Source organism: Rana temporaria, chromosome 5 (genome assembly GCF_905171775.1).
Source record: "Rana temporaria chromosome 5, aRanTem1.1, whole genome shotgun sequence".
Classification (NCBI taxonomy): domain Eukaryota; kingdom Metazoa; phylum Chordata; class Amphibia; order Anura; family Ranidae; genus Rana; species Rana temporaria.
In genome coordinates, this window is record NC_053493.1 from 45389818 (window position 1) to 45416900 (window position 27083).

The 27083-nt window shown below is 41.2% G+C and overlaps 1 protein-coding gene across 1 annotated transcript in view; it reads left to right on the plus strand.

The window, feature by feature from the left end:
* PLXDC2 (plexin domain containing 2) overlaps nucleotides 1-27083 on the plus strand; it is a 696254-nt gene that overhangs the window by 344457 nt on the left and 324714 nt on the right. The window contains exon 4 of the mRNA XM_040352492.1: nucleotides 11032-11101. Within this exon, the coding sequence (XP_040208426.1) occupies nucleotides 11032-11101 (70 nt within the window). The remainder of the gene's footprint in view (nucleotides 1-11031; nucleotides 11102-27083) is intronic.

Genomic DNA, 27083 nt, shown 5'->3' on the forward strand with positions numbered 1-27083 from the left:
GGCTTCTTAGAGGAGATTAGTGAGAAGCTGTCCTGTTATTTCTGCTATTGTTTGGAGTATCCTGGACCCCTGAACCCCTCTCCTTTTTCAAGTTAGCCTGTATTCATGGCGTGCATGGAACTGTGCTTGTGACTGGCAGCCTTTGTAATAGCACTTGGGCATATTCTCAGTGGATCCTCTGGGGGTGAGCACTACTAAAAAAAGTATTACCTAAGAAATATATCGCCTAGAAAAATATTCAGTATATTTCTCATTAGCTGAGAGAGGCAGTTTTATAAATTTATCACTGCCGGAGTTAGGTTTTAAGGTGGTCCTATCCATAGGTATACCTAATAAAAACATATTAAATTAATTATTGTTTTTTTATATATTGTCCATATTGCAGATGCTCCCCCACTTTCTGACTAGTAAAACCAATGTCACTGTGACAGATGCAGAGCTCCAGAGATCAGTAAAAACCAGACAGGAGGTCTAATCCCTCGACCTCTATCCATATCTAAAAAAGTTTTGAATGTGCATGAATTTCAGTTCCCCTTTTACTGCTTATATTCACCTTCTCTTCACTCCCCCTACTCAGTTCACCTGCCAAAGTGAAGTCAAATGTTTATTTTTCTTCCCACAGTGCATTGCAAGTTGCCTAAGTGGCCAATTGTAAGGTCTGAGTACTGTTAAGCCGTGTACACACAATGGGTTTATCCGATGAAAACAGACCGATGGACTCTTTTCATCGGACAAACCGATCGAGTGTGGGCCCCATCTTTTTTCCATCGGTGTTAAAAAATATGGCACGGTCGGAATTTAGTCTGATAGTGTGTAGGCAAGACTGATGAAAGTCAGCTTCATCGGATATCCGACTAAAAAATCCACCAGATTAGATTCCATCAGATATCCGATTGTGTGTACAGGGCTTTACAGTGTGGCAGGAAGAGCGCCCTTAATCTGTGTAAGCTCAGACTTGGAGCTTACACAGGACTTTTTTCCCTGGTAGGCAAACTAGGAGATAATGCAGTAAAAGGAATGTGAATATAAATAATGATGGAGAAGGGATTTGGGTCCAAAGAGAGACTATCCCTCTAAATGAGGAATTGTTGGAAGCAGTGTAGATATAGGAATATTGAATGCTTATACCAAAGAATAAGTAATAAGGAGAAGAATAAAGGGAATATTTAGGATAGTCTTGCAAAACCATAAAAACCTATCTTGAAAGATACACCATAGAGAAAATTATCATGGCCGTCTGATTTTATACTCTAGATGGAAGCTTTATATACAGCTGTGGCAAGAAAGCCTCTATCTATATACAGATTAGATGCAGTTGTTTGTATTTTAGGTGGAGAGATGAATCTCCTGCTGATTTCTTATATCTCACGGAGATGACACCAGTTACATTTACTCATCAGTAATCAGTATTTCTACTCCCAGGAAGCCAAAACCAAAGCCTAGCCCTGCAGCTAGGCTCCAAAGTTATCTATTGTTCAGATAAAATAAATCACAAATGAATGCAGGTATATATACCTGAATATATGTATATATGTGTATATATATATATATATATATATATATATATATATATATATATATATATATATAAGCACATATATATCACTGCTCAAAAAAAATTAAGGAACACTTTTTAATCAGAGTATAGCATCAATTAAACTCCTGGGATATTGTTCTGGTCAGTTAAGTAGCAGAGGGGGAGGGGTGTATACAGAGGGGGTTGTTAATCAGTTTCAGATGCTTTGGTGTTAATTAAAATAACAACAGGTGCACTAGATGGACAACAATGAGACAACCTTCAAAACAGCAATGTTTTTTCAGGTGGAGGTGTCTGACATTTTTTTTCCCTACTCATCTTTTCTGAATGTTTTTCACTAGTTTTGCATTTGGCTAGGGTCAGTGTCACTACTGGTAGCATGAGGCGATACTTGGACCCTATAAAGGTTGCACAGGCAGTCCAACTCCTTCAGGATGGCACATCAATACATGTCATTGCCAGAAGGTGTACTGTGTCTTCCAGCACAGTCTCAAGAGCATAGAGGAGATTCCAGGAGACAGGCAGTTACTCTAGGAGAGCTGGACAGAGCCGTAAAAGGTCCTTAACCCATCAGCAGGACCGGTATCTGCTCCTTTGTGCAAGGAGGAACAGGATGCGCACTGCCAGAGCCCTACAAAATGACCTCCAGCAGGCCACTGGTGTAAATATATCTCTGACCAAACAATCAGAAACAGACTTCATGGGGGTGGCCTGAGGGCTCAACATCCTCTAGTGTGCTCTGTGCTCACTACCGGACACTGTGGAGCATATTTGGCATTTGCCATTGAACACCAGAATTGGCAGGTCCACCAATGGCACCCTGTGCTTTTCACAGATGAGAGCAGGTTCACCCTGAACATATGTGACAGATGTGACTAGGGTTTGGAGAAGCCATGGAGAACATTATGCTGCCTGTGACATCGTTCAGCATGACCGGTTTGGTGGTGGGTCAGTAATGGTCTGGGGAGGCATATTCATGGAGGGATGCACAGACCTCTACAGGCTACACAATGGCACTGTGACTGCCATTAGGTATTGGGATGAAATCCTTGGACCCATTGTCAGACCCTACGCTGATGCAGTGGGTCCTGGGTTCCTCCTAGTGCACGACAATGCCTAGCCTCATGTGGCAAGAGTATGCAGCCAGATCCTGGAAGATAAAGGAAATGATACCATTGAATGGCCCCCACGCTCGCCTGACCTAAATCCAAAAGAACACCTCTGGGACATTATGTTTCGGTCCATCCGGTGCCGCCAGGTTGCACCTCAGTCTGTTCAGGAGCTCAGTGATGCTCTGGTACAGATCTGGAAAGGAAATACCCCAGAACACCATCCGTCGTCTCATTAGGAGCATGCCCTGATGTTGTCAGGCATGCATACAAGCACTTAGGACCATTTTGAGTTGTTGCAATGAAATTTCAGCAAAATAGACTAGCTTGCTGCATAATTTTGTCACTTTGATTTTCAGGGTGTCTTGGAATTCAGCCCTCTGTAGGTTGATCATTTTCATTTCCATCAAACGATGTGGCATCCATTCATTCCTAACACATTACCGAGTCCATATTAGTATAGATATCAAGCATGATATTTTTCCCCATTGAAGTATGATGTGTTTTCAAAGTGTTCCTTTCATTTCTTTTGTGTGCAGGTTGTATATGTATATATATAGTGTAGCACTACCCCCGAAGGAGCTGCTGGTTTAAATTTGGGCCTGCACATTACCTCACTATTCGTTGTCTAGGGGATGAGAGTCTATAGAAACCTCATTGTCCACACAAGTTGTAAATCCTTTCTTGTTAAGCTTTATTTCGCACAAACTTGCACAGGTAGAGGGATGCAGGGTCAGGGGAAGGTTCAGGCACTCAAATGCAGATCACTGGGGAACTTTTATTCACTTAAGACCCGGACCTTTAGGCAGGTAAAGGATCTGGCCAGGTTTTGCGATTCGGCACTGCATCGCTTTAACTGACAATTGCGCGGTCGTTCGACATGGCTCCCAAACACAATTGGTGTCCTTTTTTCCCACAAATAGAGCTTTCTTTTGGTGGTACTTGATCACCTCTGAGGTTTTTATTTTTTGCGCTATAAACAAAAATAGAGCGACAATTTTGAAAAAAATTCAATATTTTTTACTTTTTGCTATAATAAATATCCCCCAAAAATAAATAAAAAAAAATGTTTTTCCTCAGTTTAGGCCGATATGTATTCTTCTACCTATTTTTGGTAAAAAAAAAAATCACAATAAGCGTTTATCGATTGGTTTGCGCAAAATTTATAGCGTTTACAAAATAGGGGATAGTTTTATTGCATTTTTATTAATATTTTTTTTTTACTACTAATGGCGGCAATCAGCGATTTTTTTCATGACTGTGACATTATGGCGGACACATCAGACAATTTTGACACATTTTTGGGACCATTGTCATTTTCACTTCAAAAAAAGTCACACTCACCACTCCTCCGAGTGGGTACTGCTCACACGGATAGGCCCCTCTCACTGGCCTAGCAGCCGGGATGATGCACGGACAAAGAAAAGAAAGAATAACAGTCTCTGTCACAGACTTTAGTGCGATAAAGATGAACTGTTCAATAATCCTTTGCCACAGGATTTAGTGCAATAAAGATGAACTGTTCAATAATCCTCTGCCACAGGATTTACTATTCGGATATCCAGCCTTACAGTTTAGAGCCTTTAAGCCGACCCGGAACACTGTAAGGTAACATTGGCTATGGTGCATCCTCCAATAAAGTCACCAGGCTTTCGTGAGACACCAGCCTTCTGCTTGGTCCTCTCCAGGACAGGTCCTCCCCTGGTTTCCTCCATTGAGTGTCTTCCTTCCTTTAGGACAGACAGCGCAGGACCACATCCAAAGTGTAGGCCCCAGTCAGGACAACTGGGCCTACGTGGCCCGGCGGCTGAAATAAACCATCACATACCCCGTGCCCGAAGGGCCACGAGGCAAAAAGCCCCTAAAAATGGCGTCTGCCCCCTTAAGTACCCTTCCCCAGCATGCCCAGCGGGGAGACCACTCCCACTGGACTGTTCCCGGGGAAAAGCACCCAATACACTCTGGCCTGCTTGTATTCCAACATTGGCCTGGGGTGGTAACGCCACCTACAGGCAACAGTGGGAAGTCCTTCAAACACAGCCATAGCCGGAACAGAGGCTGTTTTAGCCTTAATCATACCAAAGTCTAAGCTAACTACCAGCTCAGACATACACTAAATTTAACATAGCGCCTGGCCATCAGGAGCAGGGCGCTACATATATATTAATGATAGAAATAGATAGAAAGTAATATTTACTTGATATCAGACTTTTGCAATACTTTTACAGAAGAACTCAGACTAAAAGAGAGAGGGAGAAGTAGTGCAAAAAGTTAATCTGGTGTGCTGCAGTGCTCATATGCTAAATTGGAGGAGGGAGCAGTAAGGTGAACTCATAAATTTGCTACTCTGTCTCACAGGCGGGCTGGGACAAGACCTTTTTTTTATCTTAAGTGGAACTAAACTCTGTAAATCAACCTTAACTATTTTGAATTCTTATGTGGCTAACATTAGTAAATAGATAGGAAGATATATTATATTTACTTGTTTTAAACTTTATTGTACAGTGTTTTAGTTGTCTCCTGGTTTCTGGCCTAGGCTGAAATTATATGATACATCCCAAGAGTCTTCATGGGCAATTTATTTATTTCACACCCTCCTGCTTGTATGCCTAAGCTACGGGAAATGGATCCTAGGAAGTAAATGCTACATTAATCCTCTGCCCTTACTCAATATGGCTGCAGCTATAAATGCTGGGGGGCTATTTTACAAGGTGATTTTTCAATGTTATAAAACATAGAGACATAGATAGATGGGTGAGTTAAGGAAAGTCAGGTCCCTATGTTGGCTGTGCTGTGTGGCAAAGCTGTATACAACTTACGACTGCATGGACAGAAATAGAAAATGCCTTTGACTGGTAAAACAGCTATCGTAGATGTACATATATGTATTTTATTTGTGTGTAGTTATTTTCTTAGAGTTCGAGTTTATGGTATAGTTGGCCTTTAGAACATACATTGTGAAAGCTGCATTTTCACATTTCATTTTACGTCTGTCCTAAATTTTTATTTTAGTTATAAAAATGTTCTGATCACCCATCACCAGTGCATAATTTATACATCTTTTGGAATAATTCAGCAGGTACAGCATCTGCTGGGTATATAATATGAACAGCTGGAGGGTCATATGATCACGTTTGGTCGTATTCCAAAAATCTCTCAGTTGCCAGTCACAGACACTTGTGCTGTTCAGTTCTGCTATAAAGGTATAAAGCATGACTGCAGACCCGTTCTACTGTATGAAAACAGAGGGAAAGGAAAGCGTGTTTACTTTATTATCCAATCAAATCCAGACTTTGTTACTGCATGGCAGTATAGACAAAGAGAGGAAAAATCTGGTTTCTTTTACTGATACTCCACATGAAAAAGTGGAGCGAATTTTCTGTTTTTCATTTCATTCATTATGACCGCAATTCATAAATTTGTAAATTTGAAAATTCGTAAATTTGAAAATTCGTAAATTTGATAATTTGTAAATTCGTAAATTTGAAAATCCAAATATAAGAAAGAAAATAAGAAAATTCAAAAAGAATAACTAACTAATAATAACTAACTATTAAATTATAAGTATTGGAATTTCCTTTCAAATTTGTCTGTTAGTGAAAGTAATTTTTTTTTCGATTATATTTCTCGCATGATTCTCCCATCATTGATTAGAAAATCGTTTGCTTTTCAAAAAATTTCCAACATTTTATCCAAAGTTACAAATTATCCAAAATAACGAATGCCGCATCTAAACAAATGGAATGAATTAACCTCCCTGGCAGTATGATTATGTCTGGAATTTTGTACCAAAAGCGGTACAATTATTTTGCATGGAAATTTGGCGTTTTACATTGTAGGCCTGTAATTCTTAGGAATAACTCACTTAAATCTGTCCAAACAAGAGTCTAGTAGACATCCCGGGTATGATGAAGTTTGAAACACAAAATCATAAATTATAATATAATAAATAACTATAAATAATTATAACAAATACTAATGTACTTATAATAAAAATTATTCAATAATGTAATCAAATCAAAAACACTGAAATTTGCTCAGTTGCAAAATTTTCTCTGTCATTAGTTTTATTTTTTATGACGAATTTCCCCACAAATCGCTATCGCTCAATTCTGCAATTGATTATAATTTATTATCGCTGTTTTATAGCTGCTCTAAAAAGACTTTTGACATAAAGGGACACTTTTGGTTGCTATGGACAATCTACAGTTTGCAGGCAGAAAGAACAGTTTTTATTTTATAAAAGTACATGCAGAACACTGGGCAGACCACTAGGGACAAGGGGGGGGGGGTGTATTTTTTACATACAGTACTGTAATCTGTAAGATTACAGTATACTGTATGTATTGTGTTTATTTCCTTTTTTTAATTTGGCACAGTTCTCCGCCCCCGTGCGTCGTAACGTCGCAGGGAACGGAGATTGGCGGCACACAGGCACTGTGTGAATCGAGCGAGGACGCTGCTTGCTCACACAGCAGGGATGCATCGCAGGATCCAGGTAAGTAACTTGTGCCTGTGGATGCTGCGAGGCGAGCCCGAGTCTGGCTCGGGTATACCGCTTTTGGTATTGAAATCTTACCCCGAGTCAGACTCGGGATTACCGCTAAGGAGGTTAATAATAAATAATAATAATAAAGCTTTTATTATTATTATTGTTATTTATTATTATTAATTTGTTACGTTCCATTAGTTTAAATTCGGCATTTGTTATTTGGGATAATTCGTAACTTTGGATAAAATGTTAGAAATTTTTTGAAAAGCAAATGATTTTCTAATCAATGATGGGAGAATCGTGCGAGAAATGTAATTGAAAAAGAAATACGCACGAGTGCAAGAAAAGACAATTCCCGGCCACGAAAATCTTTTTCTGTAGCAACATGAGGTGAAATTGAAGGCTTAGTTGGTCAAATTTTGAAATCAATGATGGCATCATCGGATCACAAAGTACACAAAATTTCTGATTTTGAAAAAAAAATATTTTGAAATTCGACCATGTATGGCCAGCCTTAGTAATAGTTATGGTATTATTAGTTCGTTATTTTGTCAGATTTTCAAATTTTCAGATTTTTACATTTTGAATTTACAAATATTCAGAAAAATTTGCTAAATGGGTTTTCGTAAATTCGGATATTTCAGAATTAACAAATTTAATTTAATACTTCCATTCGGGACATTCCTAAGATCCTAATAGACCAGGGGCAACTCTGGGTACATATTCAGGCTGGTACCATGATGACCACTTTGGATCAAATTGAATAATATTTTTACCTGAACAAAAGCTAATGGGTCTAAAAATTGAAAATGTCACGTTATGATAACAAAATAATTAATAGATGAACTAAAAAGTAGATAAAATCTGTGTTTCAAATTTTATAATGCATAGAATGTATCATCTCCATATCTCATAGGAGATCCGGGACACTAAGCATAGGATCTAGGGCATGGGCTTGGTTGCAAGGGTCTAGCAATGTCCCAATTTCCATTGATTGATATTTTCATTTCGCAGTAATTATTGGGTATATTTAGAATGGATTTGCTGGAAAAGCTGGAAATGTATTTTTGGCAGAAATGTGTCCGTTGTTATTCCCCTGACACTTCCTAGTCACATTCACCCTAAGGGCCCTTTCACACGGGGCGGATCAGTAATGATCCGCCTCCGTGTGTCCGTAAAGCTCAGTCCGTAAAATCCCTGCTGAGCCGTCGGCTGACAGGGCGGTCCCCGCACACTGTGCAGGGACCGCCCTGTCTTTCCTCCGCTCTCCCCTATGGGGGGACCGTATGTCCATGTTCACCCGATCCGATCCGCCAGACGGAAGAAAAATAGGATTTTCTTCCGTCCGAAAAATCGGAGCTTTGCAGAGGCGGGTGATTACGGGTGTCAGCGGATGGTCATCCGCTGACACCCGCAATCACATAGGGATCAATTTATGTCCCGTTTTCATCCGCAACGGATGGATGAAAATGCAGACATACGGTTCGCACATGTGAAAGGGGCCTAAATATGAAAATATCAAGGTGCACCAGGTGAATATGACAGCCAGTAAACATCTAATGAAAGTCATAGTTGCAGTAAGCCGAGAAAGAGGGTTGAAACCAGAGAATAAATTAGCTGTCCTGAGCTCTCCATAGTGCTGAAACTGAGTTTTTTACATGGATTCAGAACCAGGAAGAATTAAAGTTTAAAGGGGTTGTAAAGGTAAAAAAAATTTCCCCCTAAATAGCTTCCTTTACCTTAGTGCAGTCCTCCTTCACTTACCTCATCTTTCCATTTTGCTTTTATATGTCCTTATTTCTTCTGAGAAATCCTCACTTCCTGTTCTTCTGTCTGTAACTACACACAGTAATGCAAGGCTTTCTCCCTCTTGTGGAGTGTCGTGCTCGCCCCCTCCCTTGGACTACAGGAGAGTCAGGACGCCCACTAATGCACAGCTCCTTTCTCTATCTGCAATGTAGAGAGCGTCCTGACTCTCATGTAGTCCAAGGGAGGGGGCGAGCATGACACTCCACACCAGGGAGAAAGTGTCGCATTACTGTGTGAAGTTACAGACAGAATAACAGGAAGTGAGGATTTCTCAGAAGAAATAAAGACATTTAAACGCAAAATTGAAGGGTGAGGTAAGTGAAGGAGGACTGCACTAAGGTAAAGGAAGCCATTTACGGAAAAAAAATTGTACCTTTACAACAAAACAATCGTTTTGACTATGTATAGTCAGCGAATGCCTGGTTTTCACTGGAAGAAATACATGGCATTCTCTGGATTGTGGTGGTGCCAAGCAAGTGACCCCTGGTGTGCAGAGAGGAAGTTGCTGGCACAGAACCCCAGTGAGACCCAGGAGATTTGGGATTTTGGAGCAGCACTGACTACTACAGTCATTTTTGGCTTCCCTAGCAGCCCATCAGGTGTGAGACCTGCAAACTTTCATTGTGCCAAGCTGGACCAACGTAATTATACAACACAAATCATTCCTGAACTCCAGTTTTAAAGATTATAGATCAGATAAATGCACAGTTCTTATAAAATACCGTGATAATAATAACCAGCTAGATGATGAGTGTGAACAGTTACAGCCATCCAAAACTAAACATGTTAAGTATAAGCCAAAGTGAAATGTTCATAATACACCTGTCAGTAGAATATAATCTTTGTAGACCACCCTGCAGGACTGGAATGCTCATGCCATTTAGGTGTCTTGTGAAGAGTCCTGGGAACCCTAAATTCTAGGGTGATCCAGTATGTAAATCTAGATACTTCTTTCAGCCCCCCCCCCCCACACACACCGTTATATTGACCCATCAGTACAATGGGTGGTGTTACTTGGCAACTGAAAAGTGAAGCCTCATACACACGGGCCAGAATTTCATCAAGAAACAAACGTTGTTTTTCCTGACGAGATTCTTGGCAAGAATCTCTTGCCGCCTGAGTGTACAGACTCTCCTTTCAAAAGAACCGTGGTTCTCTTGAAAGGCAAGAAGGCGGTAACGTCATTGCGTACAACGAGCATGCACTCGTCACATTCGATGCCGTCGCCACCATCTTGCTGCACCCTACCTATGCCTAGGAAGCTACCGCGCATGCGTCAAAGTCATTCCAGGGCGACCAGGTAAGTATACACACTCTCAGGCTTCTTTTTAATTAGATTACAGGCGTTTTACTGCTTTTTACATTGGTGACCCTTGGACCTCAAAACGCTTGTACAAAAACGCTGCAAAAACGGGCAAAAAAAACCTAGAAAAAAATGCCTTAACAAAACACCCTAAAAACACCTGAAGACAATATGCTCAGGTATAAATGCAACCTTGACAGGCCCCTTGTTTTGAAAGTTTTGAGGCCCCTTGGATAGGGAATAGAATACACCTGGGATAGAGAATAGGATACACAAAGGATATTGTAGCTGCTAAACCAAGCGCAAAGCTGTTGCAGCCAATCAGAGTGAAGCCATTTTCCAAAAAAGCGCCAGACAGGAAAAAGGGATTATGACTTATTGCTATGAGAACTAGAGACTTCCTTTCTTCTGCTCTACAGGCCCAATGTACCGACCTTTCTCTTTGCTAATAAATACTGGATTTATGTATAAGTTTCAATATTGATAGTACAAAACATGGGGGGATTTGCTTTTTTCTCAGATTTAAGGTTAAACTATTTTGATGATGGAAAAGTACATTCCGAGTGCGCTAAGCATTTCCTTTTACAGAAATTCTCAATTACACGGGCTGCATTGTTTCTATGGCAACCGTTTCAAACTAGGTCTTATTACCAGCTAAAATGAAGGAGTGTTGGGTGGAATAGAATGAATAAAACACTTTGACATAAAACTTTAATTCAGCATTTTCTTTCACATACAAAAAAAAAATGACTTTTTTTTTTCTTGATATTATCCCTTGCAGAGAGTGAACCTGTCATTTGATTTTCCATTTTACGGCCATTTTCTGCGTGAGATTACCGTGGCGACTGGGGGTGAGTAGTTTGACTTCCTGTTCAACTTTAAAATGCTGTGTGAATTTCCTGCAGGATCTGAATAAAATAATACACCTGTGGTGCTTCTTTAGTGGTGGGAAGGAAAAAAAAAAGTCAGTTGATGCTTTGAGAAAACTGTTTTCAAGAGAAGTTAGGAGTTGAAACCCTGGGAGAATAATCGGTATGCTTTATAATAGTCAAATGATTGAAAGCTTTTAAGCAGAAAATTCATTTTTCATGGTTTTCTACCGATGATTATATTTTCCTCTTCTGTGCTTTCCGGACATTTCCCAGCAAGCAACCAGCGTATCCAGTGCGTAGCCAAATTCTATACCTTAAAAAGATGCTATTTTATTTCTTTACTAAAATGTTGTTTTGTACTTTTCGGTAGGAAAATTACATTGTATGTAGACGGAGAGGTTGATGTTTCTAAACTTTTTATTGGCGGTCACCCACCGGCTATATTAGCCTGGGCACTCCAAAGACTTATGGGTGATAGTATTATGTTTGCATCAAAAACTCATGGGGGCAGATTCAGAAAGAATGGCCTAACTTTCGGCGGGCGTATCGCATCTCATATACGCTACGCCGCCGTAACTTAGAGAGGCAAATACCGTATTCAGAAATAACTTGCGCCCTAAGTTACGGCGGTGTAGCGTAAATGGGCTGGCGTAAGCCCGCGTAATTCAAATTATCAAGGCAGTGGGCATTTTGTATTACAATGAGCCGTGACCCCATGCAAATTAGGGGCCGAACGAACGGCACATGCGCGCTTATGCTCAGAATCACGTCGCAAATACTCCCTAAGATACGTCGGCTCAATGCTTTGTCGACGTGAACGTAACCTACACCCATCTCCATTCACGTACGACTTACGCAAACGACGTAAAATTCGAAGCTGTCTCGACGTTTCCGACGTCCATACATTAACATGACTTACACCTGCTTTATGAGGGGTAAAGTTACGCTGGTCGTACACCTTACGTAAACAGCGTATATTAATATGCCGGGCGCAAGTACGTTCGTGAATCGGCGTATCTAGCTCATTTGCATATTCAACATGGAAATATATGGAAGCGCCCCTAGCGGCCAGCGTAAATATGCACCCAAGATACGATGACGTAGGAGACTTACGTCAGTCGTTTCTTGGCCGAATTCAAGCGTAACTGATTCTAAGAATCAGGCGCATAGATACGACGGCGCTCATTCGGACATACGCCGTCGTAAGTCCTTTGTGAATCTGGCCCATGGTTTCCAATAGCCAGGGCCTAAAAGCAAAACGCAATGTGTGGCGGAAAACTAACACTGCACGTCACCCTAAACAAACCATCTTCAGTAGGGACAGGGAAGCAGGTCAGAGTTGATAGGAAGATACAAAAGAAAGAAAACAAGCAGTGCCAACCTAAGTGCAGTAGTGTTTTCACACGTTTTTAATTTTAGTAGAAATGCAATCACTCTGGAATAAAAGCAGGCACATCATGACAGCAGGATGGACAGCAGGGCTCCAAGAGGCGATCTTTTAGCGCTGTGAGTTCTTGTCTGGAGGCGCCGGTGGCTCCCAGTGTCCCAGGTTAGAGCAAACAAGGTGCAGGTGGAAATCGTCAGTCCAAGAGTCCCTTTTCACGTTCAGATGATGCTAGTAACGTCCACGCGTTCGGAACATGCATGCTCCTTCGTCAAGCATAGCATTTCACCATCTTGGATGTGGAAAAAAAAAGGGAATGGCAGGGCAGGCAGGCCAATCAGATCGGAAGATGGATGGAGCTAAATACAGGGCAATCTTATGCCCCGATCGGATTTTCTGACAGCAAAAGTCTGATGTGAGCTTTTGAACGGAAATTCCAACCGTGCATATGCTCCATCGGACATTTGCTGGCGGACATCCAAGGTTTTTCCGACGGAAAATCCGATCGTGTGTACGGGGCATTAGAAGAAAACCTGTTAGGGTCTGCAAAAGACATGAGACTGGGGCAGAGGTTCACCTTCCAGCAGGACAACAATTCTAAACATACAGCCAGAGCTGCAATGGAATGGTTTAGATCTAAGCATATTCATGTATTAGGATGGCCCAGTCAAAGTCCAGACCTAAATCCAATTGAGAATCTGTGGCAAGACTTGAACATTTCTGTTGACAGACGCTCTCCATCCAATCTGACAGAGCTTGAGCTATTTTGCAAAGAAGAATGGGAAAAAATGTCACTCTCTAGATGTGCAAAGCTGGTAGAGACATCCCCAAAAAGACTTGCAGCTGTAATTGCAGTGAAAGGAGGTTCTACAAAGTATTGACTCAGGGGAGCTGGATACAAATGTACACCACACTTTTCACATATTTATTTGTAAAAAATGTGAAAACCATTTATCATTTTCCTTCCATTTCACAATTATGTGCCACTTTGTGTTGGTCTATCACATAAAATCTCAATAAAATATGATTATTGGCATTTATTGACAAAACCGCAGAGGTGATCAAATACCACCAAAAGAAATCTCTATTTGTGGAAAAAAAGGACATACGTTTTGTTTGGGTACAACGTTGCACAACCGCGAAATTGTCAGTTAAAATAACGCAGTGCCGTTTTGCAAAAAATGGTCTGGTCATAAAGGGGGGTCAAGTGGTAAAATAACAACATGGCTTGTGTAGTAATTGTACAGTATTTGCTTTATAATTATTTATTTTTTTCTATATTTTGTTTCTACGGAAGTAGGGGCCTTTTCATTTGATGTTTTTCAGTTCCAGTCCCTAAAGATAAACTCTCAGCTCTGGCACTGATACAATGCAGAAGTGATATATATATACATACAGTGTGTCATTAGTGGTACTAATTGTATAATTAGAGCTGAGTTTATTCATGCCTGCTGTGAGATCAATGTATTCCTCGATAGTCACATTGGCTGCTTCATGTGCTTACTCTATCAAAGAATAATGCTGCGTACACATGACCGTTTTTCATGACGAGAATTTTTTTTCAAATGGTCATTAAAAACGATCGTGTGTGGGCTCCAGAGCATTTTTCTCGTCGTGAAAAATGGGCATTAAAAATTTAGAACATGCTCTAATTTTTTTTTATTTCACGTCGTGAAAAACGGTCGCGTGTAGGCTTTAACGACGAGAAAAAAACGCGCATGCTCAGAAGCAAGTTGTGAGACGGGAGCGCTCGTTCTGGTAAAACTAGCATTTGTAATGGAGATAGCACATTCGTCACGCTGTAACAGACTGAAAAGCACGAAGACTGAAAAGCGCGAATCGTCTCTCACCAAATTTTTACTAACATGAAATTAGCAAAAGCAGCCCAAAGGGTGGCGCCATCTGAATAGAACTTCCCCTTTATAGTGCCGTTGTACGTGTTGTACGTCATCGTGCTTTGCTCGAGCATTTTTTTTCACGATTGTGTGTTTGCAAGGCAGGCTTGACAAGAATCACGTCGAGAAAAACTTTGTTTTTTCCATGACATTAAAAACAGTTGTGTGTACGCTGCATAATATCTAAAGCCTCGTACACATGATAGGATTATCCGTCAGGAATTGTGTGATGACAGGCTGTTGTCGGAAAATCTGACCGTTTGTATGCTCCATCGGACAATTGTCAGATTTTCCGCGGACTAATGTGGGATAGCATGCTTTAAAATTGTCTGCCAACAATTGTGTGTTGTCGGATTTTCCGATCGTGTGTACAAGAAGTCCGTCGGACATAACTCCAAAGTACAAACACGCATACTCAGAAGCAATGTTCACCATAACACAACTTTAGCAGTAGTTGCCCAAAGGGTGGTGCTAAAGAGCTGAAAAACCACGTAGTTTCATATTTGTTGACCTACAATTCTTTCGTTTGTATGCAATACAATTTACGGCCAACGCCCGCTACGCTTTTCACACAGAAAATCTGATCGTGTGTACAAGGCTTTATGCCTTGTACACACGACCGGTTTTCAAGACGAAAAAAAATGCAATTTTTTTTATTGGTCATGAAAACTGGTTGTGTGTATGCTCGCTAGCAGTTTTCTCGATGAAAAAACTGCCCGCGAAAAAAATTAAAACCATCTCTTTTTTTTCTCACCATGTTTCCCGTCAGTTTTTTCTCGTCACGAAAAACGGTCGTGTGTATGCTTTTCTGAGGGGGGAAAAACAGCGCATGCTCAGAATCAAGTATGCAGCCGAAAAGCAGCTCAAAGGGTGGCGCCATTTGAAACAAACTTCCCCTTTATAGTCCCGTCGTACGTGTTGTACATCACCGCGCTTTGGTCGGACTTTTTTTGCATTAACGTGTGTATGCAAGTCAGGCTGGAGAGGAATCACGTCGGGAAAAATTTTGTTTTTTTTCCTGCCGAGAAAAATGGTCGTGTGTACGAGGCATCAGCCTCCCCACCTTCCTTTAGAAGATGATTTAATTGGCGAAAAAGGCGGATGCAGCAAGGGACTTGCATACAGACATCGGTTTCCTATAGCTGTGTCTGCATTCTCAATAGAAACATGCAAATGAGCCAGGAAGCTGGGTAGTCTCAAGGATTCTATGTGTCCTAATGAAGATGACAGAAAGGAACAGTATTGAATGGCTGCAAATGGGATGACATTTTCCTACAATTGTAGGCAAAAAAAAAAAATGAAGAGAAATTAATAGCTTCTTGTAGAGTTATTCAAACGCTGAAATTGCCTTGCTACCTAAGTCAGAAGGAAAACTTTGATGACTTGTTATAAACTCTTTTGGCATCAGCTGAGCCGCCGCAGCTTTACAGAGATCTGACCATAAAGATGCTGATAAAAGCGCTACAGTGAATATAAAAGGAATGTGGAAAATGGGGGATCAGATTTTTTAAAAATGACGTCACATGAAAATTATAATAAGGGCCAAGTTATATTTCTGCGTTGAGGTGTTCATTACCAAAATAGGCTGTAATACACATACAGTGGGTAAAGAAAAGAATCACCCCCATCTTTTAAACTAATCACAATTTTATTGCTTTGCAAACTGAAATGAAAACCGACACAGTTTTTGTTTTTTCCAGCTGTATTTACCAGTGCAATTTATAACATCCAAGTGAAAGATATAACACCAACATATGTCAGAATTAGAAACAGTAAGTCACTGAGTTGGAAAAAGGATTACCCCCCCTTATGTCAGTATTCTGTTGGACCACATTTTGCTTTAATTACAGCCTTTAGACTCCTTTCACACTGGGGCTGTGCTGTCATTTTTGTGCTTTTTAACCCCGAACAAAGGGGCGACCTTGTTGTGGTGCTGCCGAAGTGCTATGCCCGTTCATATCAATGGGCAGGGTGTTTTGGGAGCACTGTGTTTTGGGAGCACTTCCGGAAAACTACAAAGATGCTGCTGTCAGGATTTTTTTCCTGTCCCGCAAGCGCACCACCCCAGTGTGAAAGCACTCGGGCTTTCACATTGGGGAGGCACAAGAGGAGCTTTACAGGCACTATTTTTAGCACAAAACCCGCTTTAGTGTGAAAGGGGTCTTAGTCTGTATGGGCCAGATCCACAAAAGGGTTACGCCGGCATATCTGCTGATACGCCGTCGTATCCCTGTTTCTATCTATGCGGCTGATTCATAGAATCAGTTACGCATAGATATCCCTAAGATCCGACATGTGTAATTGTTTTACACTGTCGGATCTTAGGATACAGTACCGCGGCCGCCGCTGGGGGCATTTCTCGTCGTAAACCAGCGTCGGGTATGCAAATTAGCACTTACGGAGATCCACAAAGGTTTTTCCCTTTGTGAAGTCGCCGTAAGTGTTAGTTTGCCGTCGCAAAGATAGGGCTGCTTTTACAAAGTGTAAAGTTAGTACACCATGTAAAAGTATACCCGTCTTTCCCGCGTCGCTGTCAAATTTTTTTTTTCCCGCCGCATCTCTTTTTTACCCGTCGCGATTCACAAAACTCAGCGCAACGTAACGTAACGCAAAGCACGTCGGGAAAATAGCGTCGGGAGCATGCGCAGTACGTCCGGCGCGGGAGCGCGCCTAATTTAAATGGGACTCACCCATTTGAATTGGCCCGCCTTGCGCCGGACTGATTTAGGATACACCGCCGCAAATTTCCAGGTAAATGCTTTGTGGATCGGGCACTAACTTGGGCAATTTGCGGCGGTGTAACTTAAATCACAAAAGTTACGTTGCGCCCGCTGGTTGTGGATCTGGCCCTTTGTCTCTACTAACTTTGCACATCTAGACTTTGCAATTTTGCTCAATATTCTGTGCAGAACTGCTCAAGTTCAGTAAAATTTGATGGTGACTGTTTGTAGCCTGCAGTCTTTAAATCATTCCACAGGTTTTCAATGTGGTTTAAGTCTGGGCTCTGACTAGGCCATGCAAGGACATTCTCCTTAAACCACTGTGCAGTGGCAGCCCGTCCGTTAGGGGCGCTGGAATGCCACCTCCTCTATCTATGGCCCCCCATGCTCTATCCACAGCCGCTATTTTGCCAGGACACCACCACCTATTCATGCGTTCAGCCCCTTTCAGGACGCCGGGTGGATGAATTGCAGTGGCAGGGGTGTGCAACTCCAGTCCTTAGCACATGACCACAGGCTTGTAGCAGGTTGATGTACACACAGAAGCAGGGAGGTGAACAGTATTTAGCTGTGAAAATACAGCACTCTCTCTCTCTCTCTCTTCATACCTGGCTCCCATTGGGAATTGTAGTCCTATAGTCCATTGACTCCCATAGCATGACTCTTCCCCTGCACTACATCTCCCATGATTCAATGCTGCCAACCATCAAGTCTATTGAGCTCCTTCTGCTTGTCAGTGCCCCCTGGAGGATGAAGGCAGGTTGTGTTAACCCATTCAGCTCAAGTCCATTGGGAGCACAGAGAGTGTTCTAAATTGCTCTCTGTCTCTACTCTCTAGCCAAACACCTGGCTACATCACCAAGTGTCACAAACTACAGTGAACGGGAGTGAACCACAACTGCAGTTAGCAAAAGATTTCAATGCACTTTTCTATGCAAGTGATTATCAGTACCGGACCCCGGGCGTCACTCCAATCAGAGAACAGGAGTTTGGGGGTTCTCTACATCATATCACTTTAAATAAAGAAATTGTATTGGGCTACTAAGGGAGGAGGTATAAAATACCTTCAATCCTTAGCATGAAAAAGTTAGAGCGAACATGTATGCAAGTAGCATTGGCGTAAGAGAGGCAATTATAAGATGGTTTCAGAGTGTATGTCCCTTTAAGATATTGCAGCATTCAGCTGAAGACACACTAAATAATCCCAAGCAGCAGCATAGCATTAAATAAGCCAATTTTAAATACAGTACTTGGAAAGGCTATATGTGAAGCAAGCATTTCTAGAACAGTAAATAGTAGTAAGTAATAGTATTTATCCGCTTGCAGAGGATGAGTGCTCTCCAGTAAACAGAGTATTGCAGCAGCTATGGGATTCTTTTATGGAGGGTCTCCTGAAATCAGATCTGATTAGGGTGTCCCAGCAATGACAATCTGCATTAGCTTGATTCAGGTAGGGATCCAGCGTGGCATTGTTTCCAGCTTAGGGATTGATGGTACCTGTAGTTCATTTGTAGCCAGGCCAGCTACGGCCGACAATAATAGAACAGTGTGCAGTATGCAAAGAGTAGTAAAGGGTAAATCCACTTCTAGGTTGTTGTTTGGGTTTCTACCTGTTTTGGATTTCCTCTCAATTTCCTTCTTGGTGTAAACGGCGCTCGTCCCTGTATTGCGTTCCGTCATCGCGCGGTCGCCGTATGCGTTCCAGCGTACGGCAACGCAATACGGCGACGAGCGCCATTTACACCAAGAAGGAAATTGAGAGGAAATCTAAAACAGGTGGAAACCCAAACAACAACCTAGAAGTGGATTTAGTCTTTACTACTCTTTTCAACATAAAAAAGGTGAACGTTTTGCCTTGAGATATCATTTATATACATTTAATTATATTTGTTATACTTGCTGCCAAATCATGTACCTGCAAATCATTTGGCTTCAAGTGGTTGATGCCTACAGCTGCAGGCATTATCCTGGTACCGTCGTTTAGAGCCGTTGGTCGGCTCTCTTGTAAAAACAACCGGAGCGGCTAAGCAGCCACGCAGCTGTTATAAGCAACGGGAGAGGAAGTTCCCCCTCCCGTCACCTTCCACCACTCGCCTAGGCTCTCCCATCCCACTGGGAGACCCGAGCAACCAGCCAGCATGTCCGCCGGCTGGCCGGAGACCTGAAGAAATCCGGGATTGGCTTTGATCAGGTCTCGGATGTAGTAACCTGGAAACACCATCATAACATCACCTCTGGTTTACTGGAGTCTTAAAGGCGCTAGTTTAAATAAAATCAAAAGTATTCAAAAACGCCAAGCTTGGCGTTTTGAATGCTTTCAAGTGCTAAGGAGGGATTTGGGGTCTTATAGATCAGTGGTTCTAAACCCTGTTCTCAAGTACCCCCAACAGGCCATGTTTGCATGTTTTTCCTTTATCTTGCACAGGTGCTTTAAGAGTCAATGGCTTGGTATTTTGGACACCTATTTTATCTAATAGAAATTCCCAAAACATGGCTTGTTGGGAGTACTTAAGGACTGAGGTTGAGAACCACTGTTGTAGACCCCAGATCCTTCCATAAAGAGTACCTGTGACAAGCCTATTGCTGTCGCAGGCATGTTTACCAATTTATTCTCTAGGGTCTCTGCTTTAAAAAATATTTAATGTTTGGGGGTTCTAACTAATTTAATAGCAAAAAATAAATAAAAAATGATTTTCACATGTAAACAAAAACTGCCAATAAAAAGGCCTGGTCTTCAAGTGGTTAAAGCTGAGCAAATATCTGTAACAAATAGATATGGGGAAAAACATAGTCCAGTTTTCTATGTATATATTATACTGTACTTTTATTTGTATACCCAGCTGGGTAATAAAGATCCATTTAATCTGTAGCGGAGTACCATTGCTCTAGAAGCATTGATCTACAGCTAATATTTTCTTTTTCATGCTTAGATTTTTGCCTTTCTTTTTCTTAATGATTATATAATAATAATTTCCTGTAACTGTCAACCTATTTTCCTACATTCAGCATAATCAGTTGCAGATCTTTAAACCTCCTATTTTGCTGCTTTCACACGGCGAAAAAAAGCTTAACGTGAATCTCACCCATCTCCTCCCATCTGCATCAGCTCACCAATTTAAAAGCTAGATCAAGGAAGGACAAAAGAATAAAGGAATAAAATTGCTATTTATACTGGAACATACTGAGGGCATCAAGATAATGAACTGTGAGAATTTTATTTTTTGTGGCTTGCATCAATTTGCACTGTAATAAGGTAGAGGAAATGTGTTATATGTCTCTCATTGATCATATATATTGTATGGTAAAAAGAGAGCACAGCGTCAATGTTTTACCCTTTCAATAATGGTTGTTAAACTTTGAAGAGTCATTTATCAATGTCAGGCCCATAAAAATAGTAAACCAGGCACTGAGAAGAAAAAAAAGATATGGAAACACACAATCTATTAAAAAGAACCCATGGATATGGAATGGTCATCATCCAATACAAATATACAGTACACCCCTCACATTTTTGTAAATATTTTATTTTTATCTTTTCATGTGACAACACTGAAGAAATGACACAATGTAAAGTAGTGAGTGTACAGCTTGTATAACAGTGTAAATTTGCTTTCCCCACAAAATAACTCAACACACAGCCATTAATGTCTAAACCATTAACAAAAGTGAGTACACCCCTAAGTGAACAAGTGTCAATATTTTGTGTGGCCACCATTATTTTCCAGCACTACCTTAACCCTCTTTGGTATGGAGTTCACCAGAGCTTCACAGGTTGTCACTGGAGTCCTCTTCCCCTTCTCCATGACAACATCACAGAGCTGGTGGATGTTAGAGACCTTGCGCTCTTCTACCTTCCTTTTGACTACGTATCGGCCTAAACTGAGGAAAAAAAAAAAATTATATATTTTTGGGGGATATTTATTACAGCAAAAAGTAAAAAATATTCATTTTTTTCAAAATTGTCGCTCTATTTTTGTTTATAGCGCAAAAAATAAAAACCGCAGAGGTGATCAAATACCACCAAAAGAAAGCTCTATTTGTGGGGAAAAAAGGACGCCAATTTTGTTTGGGAGCTACGTCACACGTGCAATTGTCAGTTAAAGCGACGCAGTGCCGAATCGCAAAAAGTGGCCTGGTCTTTGACCAGCAATATGGTCCGGCGTTGAAGTGCATGGTTAAAGGAGTTGTAATACTGTATGCCTTAGATAATCTGTCTCTTATTTTAGTGGCTTGGACTCAGTTTGTTTACTTATGACAAACAGAAAATTGTGGAATTTATGTAGATCTTTTCTTATTTTATTTAACATTTTTGCAATGCGTTCTTCGTTTTTAGAAAAAAACAATGAAAAAAAAATTGATTGTACATGTTCAAGGTAATGTTCTCCTCTAAGGATTTTTAACTTGATTGCAATTTCAAGATCCTTCTCAGCGTTGTGCACAAAGGGACTGATTATGAGATGCTCTGTTTTTTCTTTCCTCTTCGTTCTAGAAGAATTACACTTTTAATCATTTTTTTCCAACTGTTCAACTGGTCTTTTGGCAGATTGGATGTATATAATTTGCCTTAATTTGTGCTAAATTGCAGAAATTAGAGTTGATTTAGACATTTGTGCTCAGCAGCGCTTCTAACTTTCCCTATTGTTTTGTGAAAAATAAAAAGAATCAAAAATAGTTGTTGAAAGCAGGAAGAGCTAATGTGCTAGAATGGGGCTGTAAATTGGTTGAAGTGGGCGGATATATTAGTGATTTGAAGAGGCCAATGTTTTGTTTTTAGCCTAGGTACATATTAGGATTTGTCTTTTACATTTCTACTTTTTCCATTTTTTACATTATATCACCCAACCTAACTTTTTTTAGAACAATCAAACTCTTTCCTTTGTAATGTCCACCCAGAGGTTAGCAATGTTTGTGAGGGCTAGCAGACCTAAGCCAGCCTTCACTTTAGCTAAAGAGAAACCATTTTTTGGTTTTAGATAGAATTGGGAAGAGTTAGAATCTATATGAGGTTTTTACTGTTGTTTTTGTCCCCATTATGGCATTTCATCCCCTTTTTGGCCTTATTCACATGGGTGTTCTATAGCCTACGTCTGTGCGAGGACCATGTTTACCCACATAGGTGTTCCATGCATCTCCCTGCAGGCAGTCCCATTCATGTCAGTTGGGACTCAGCGGCTGCGCAGTCACAGCTGCCTCTCCCAGTTTAACATATGTGGAAACACAAGCCCCAAACGCACACTGTCTGTGTGTACCTGCACAGATATCAATTTGGGAGCAGCAGCTGTGTCCATGGAGCCACTGCATAGGATTGCCATTGTCTGGGAGTCATTCGGACAGTTCAGGTTTTAAATCCTGTGTCCGGGTTTCAGTCCACCTGAAACACGGACACATCAGTGGCAGCCCCGAAGCACCAGTCCTCCTATCGCCCTCTCCTCTCCCATAGGCTTCCATTGCTTTTAATTCTATTGGTAGAGGGGACACTTTAACTAGGGTACAGACTGACGTGGGGGAATTATACTGGGGGACAGACTGACCTGGGGGGATTATACTGGGGGACAGACTGACTTGGGGGAATTATACTGGGGAACAGACTGACCTGGGGGGATTATACTGGGGGACAGACTGACCTGGGGGTATTATATGGGGAACAGACTGTCCTGGAGGGGGTTATACTGGAGGACAGACTGACCAGGGAGGATGTACTGGGGGACAGACTGACCAGGGAGGGATTATACTGGAGGATAAACTGACCTGGGGGGGGGGTGTACCACAGTACAGGCTGACCTGGAGGGGTGGGGGGAATTCACTGGGGGACAGACTGACCTGGGGGGATTATATGGGGAACAGACTTACCTGGGGGGATTATATGGGGAACAGATTGTCCTGGAGGGGATTATACTGGAGGACAGACTGCCCAACGAGGATGTACCGGGGGACAGACTGATCAGGGAGGGATTATACTGGAGGATAAACTGACCTGGGGGGATGTACCGCAGTACAGGCTGACCTGGAGGGGGGTGGGGGAATGCACTGGGGGACAGACTGACCTTTTTGATTCAACTACGCTCCTTAAGCTTCTGCCATTATTAACATAATTTGGGCAGACCCGCTGTTCATCAGGGGACGCTACACGTGCCACAATGCTACTCAAAGGTGTCCCAGGTCTTTTACAATCTATAGTGTATTCTGTATATATATTTTTGGGGGATACTTATTATATAAAAAATATTGCATTTTTTTCAAAATTGTCGCTCTATTTTTGTTTATAGAGCAAAAAATAAAAACCGCAGAGGTGATCAAATACCACCAAAAGAAAGCTCTATTTGTGGAAACAAAAGGACGCCAATTTTGTTTGGGAGCCACGATTGTCAGTTAAAGCGACGCAGTGCTGAATCGCAAAAACTGTCCGGGTCCTTTAGCTGCCTAAAGGCCTGGGTCTTAAAGCGGGGGTTCACCCAAAAAAATATTTTTTAAAATTAGATCTAGCATACTAATGATACTAAGGACATTTATTTTCGGGAGGTCATTTTTTTTTTTCTCTGTACATACCTTTATATCCTGATTTTGTCCAGGGCTTCCGGGTTCCGATGACTGCGGGACTGGGCATTCCTATCCTTCGGTTCGATGATTGACGGCTTCTGAAACAGGTCCCGTGTCGCACAACGCGCGTCAACAGATTTCCGGAAATAGCCGACCTGCGATTCGGCACTATACAGTGCCTGCGCAGTCAGCTCTACGGCGGGCGCAGGCGCCGTATAGTGCCGACTCGCAGCTCGGCTATCTCCGGGAATCTGGTGACGCGCATTGTGCGACAGGGGACCTGTTTCACAAGTCGTCAATCATCGAACCAAAGGATAGGAACGCCCAGTCCCGTAGTCATCGGAACCCTGAGGCTGGGATAGGAACGCCCAGTCCCGGAGTCATCAGGACGCGGAAGCCCTGGACAAAATCAGGATATAAAGGTAAGTACAGAGAAAAAAAAAATGACCTGTTAAAAATTCATTTTTAGGGTGAACCTCCACTTTAAGTGGTTCAAGGAACCTATTTAGAAAAATAAAAGACAAACCTTTACAACCCCTTTAAGTTTTTTAGTCACTTTCCTGACTTTGAAACAAAATGATAAAAGACACACAAAACTTTATTCATTTCGGCTTAGCATTGCAAATCTGTCTCTGCTCTGGTGAGTTTTTAAAATATTATGATCATTTTTCTAATAGTCAAGGTAAAGTAATGTAAATGGTAAAATAAGTTTGTTTTATGCCTTGCTATTAAAGGTTCTAGAAATATTCAGGAATCAAAATGAAAAGCATTACACCCTGTAGTTAAAGCAGCATAATGGATTTAGTTCTTCAGCGTAATGGCTGGAATGCCAGTATTACGTTCCACAATATAGATAAGGCTGATGCACTTCTTAATGCATATTAATGAAGTGTTCAGTGGCGGTGAAAGTGCATGGATAACTTTAATGAATAATACTGCTGGAGTGTTGGAGAGGGGTGCCAATGCTGATTCAGCTATCTTCATATTATACAGGTTATACCTGTTTATTTATGTTTGTTTCCTTTCTACATTTGCTTTACTGGCACTTTGCCTGGCAGACATACTTCACAAATACTGCCATAGGAAAGTTTATCATCCGTGTTTGCCGGAGAAGAACAAGCTCACCCTTACCTTTCTTAGAGATTATTTTAGGAGATAGGACCAAGGCATGTTTTATCAGTGCAGTACAAAACTGGAAAACTTCACGTCTACTTTGTGTATATATAAATCTTGCCATACACCAAGCATTCTTATTGTGTGATTATGGTGAAATATCATTTAGCGTTACCTACCACATTATCTTTTCAATTTATATTCAATTGGTTAGGCTCCTGAACAACACAGTTGTTGGAAAATTTAAAAGAGGTTGTACTGTAGTATTATTAAATGAATTATATTATTATTATATTATATATATATATATATATATATATATATATATATATATATATATATATATATATATATATATATATATATATATATATATATATATATATATATATATATATAGTATCTCACAAAAGTGAGTACACCCCTTCCATTTTTGTAAATATTTTATTATATCTTTTCATGTGACAACACTGAAGAATTACACTTTGCTACAATGTAAAGTAGTGAGTGTACATCTTGTATAACTGTGTAAATTGTCTGTCCCCTCAAAATAACTCAACACACAGCCATTAATGTCTAAACCTTTGGTAACAAAAGTGAGTACACCCCTAAATGAAAATGTCCAAATTGGGCCCAAAGTGTCAATATTTTGTGTGGCCACCATTATTTTCCAGCACTGCTTTAACCCTCTTGGGCATTGAGTTCAACCGAGCTTCAAAGGTTGCCACTGGAGTCCTCTTCCACTTCTTCATGACTACATCACAGAGTTGGTGGATGTTGGAGACCTTGCGCTTCTCCACCTTCCATTTGAGGATGCCCCACAGATGCTCAAAAGAGTTTAGGTCTACTCAAAGTCTTCATCACTTATGTGCTTAGTTGCACATAAGTTGCAGGGCTTTTTTTCTCACGGAATAGGTGCAAGTACTCCCTCCGTCCATATTACGCTTTGTCTCCATCCCCTACACACATCTGGGCACAATCCCTTGGTTCCACCCCCTACCCACCTTCCAATATGACCCCTTTTAGAGAATACAGAACCAAGAAATGTGTTTGGAATTTTAAACTGATAATAAGAAAAGCCAACAACACTAGACCCCCCCAATCAACAATAAACCCACCATCAACAAAAGACCTGCCCAGCAACAACAGATGCCCTCAGCAGCAATAGAGCCACCACACAAAAAATACCCCCCATCCAAGCAACAATAGACCCCCACTAGCAATAATAGATCCCTCCCTAAACAGTAGATTCTCCAGCAACAATAGATCATCCACCAGCAACACATAACCTCCCCAGCAACACTAGACCCCCCCCCCCACACAAACAACAATAGATCCCCCAGCAGCCAGCATCAATAGACCCTCCAGCACACTCTAGTAACCCTTGTCATTACATACTGTACATTCCGTGCTGGAGGTGCCGGAATTGCATTCCCCCGAATTCCTGTGGACAAAAAACCCTGTTTTTTTGTCCCAGCACTTGGCTCCATTTACCTTACAGATGCTGGGAATTTTTTATTTATTTTTTTGCCAAGTCTTTTCTGCTAGAAAAAATCTCATAGCATTTTTTAACTACAATTCCACTTTAAACTGCTATTTTTATTTTTCTGCCGGAACTTTGCAGTAGAATACAACTCTAGAAAAATGCCATTTGTTCAAGTCAAGGAAACCTGTACTGAGAATAATAAATTAGCTTCCACTGGTGACCTCATTCTGAAAATACTTGTTTCCTGACTTTTGTGTTGTCCCAGAGCCTTCAATACTTTCTGAGTCACTGTTCTATTACAAGTATAGGTACCTGTATGAGGAATCCATTCGGACTTCACTTGTGGGTTTGTGACTCAAAATAACTGGCATTGAGAAAAAGGCCAGCAATGGCTATCTTTTTTTCAAACTGCAGGCCTTTCGAGCATGATCGTGTGATTTAGTGTTTTAAAGGATAAGTTCTCCTTTTATAACATGTTACATGTTACACTCACATTCAGGGTGTAACATGTAACATGTGCCCTCAGTGCCCCCCAAGTTCCCACTGTGGCAGCAGGCCAGAGATCTTTTCCCCATTCCTGCTGTCACAATCTAAAAAAAGGTGAACTTATCCTTGATCGCCCTCCTCTCCGTGCTTAAACAATATATACGTGTTTCTACAAAAACTTGTTCCATATTCATACTCCAACGCGGTTTGTCATCGTCGACATTATCAAGGGGATGGGTGAACACCACGGACCTCTGGCTTTTATCACCTGGCTACATAATTTAGCCCTTACTATACATCAAGCATAAATCGATTCCAATTTTTGATCACACTGCGAATG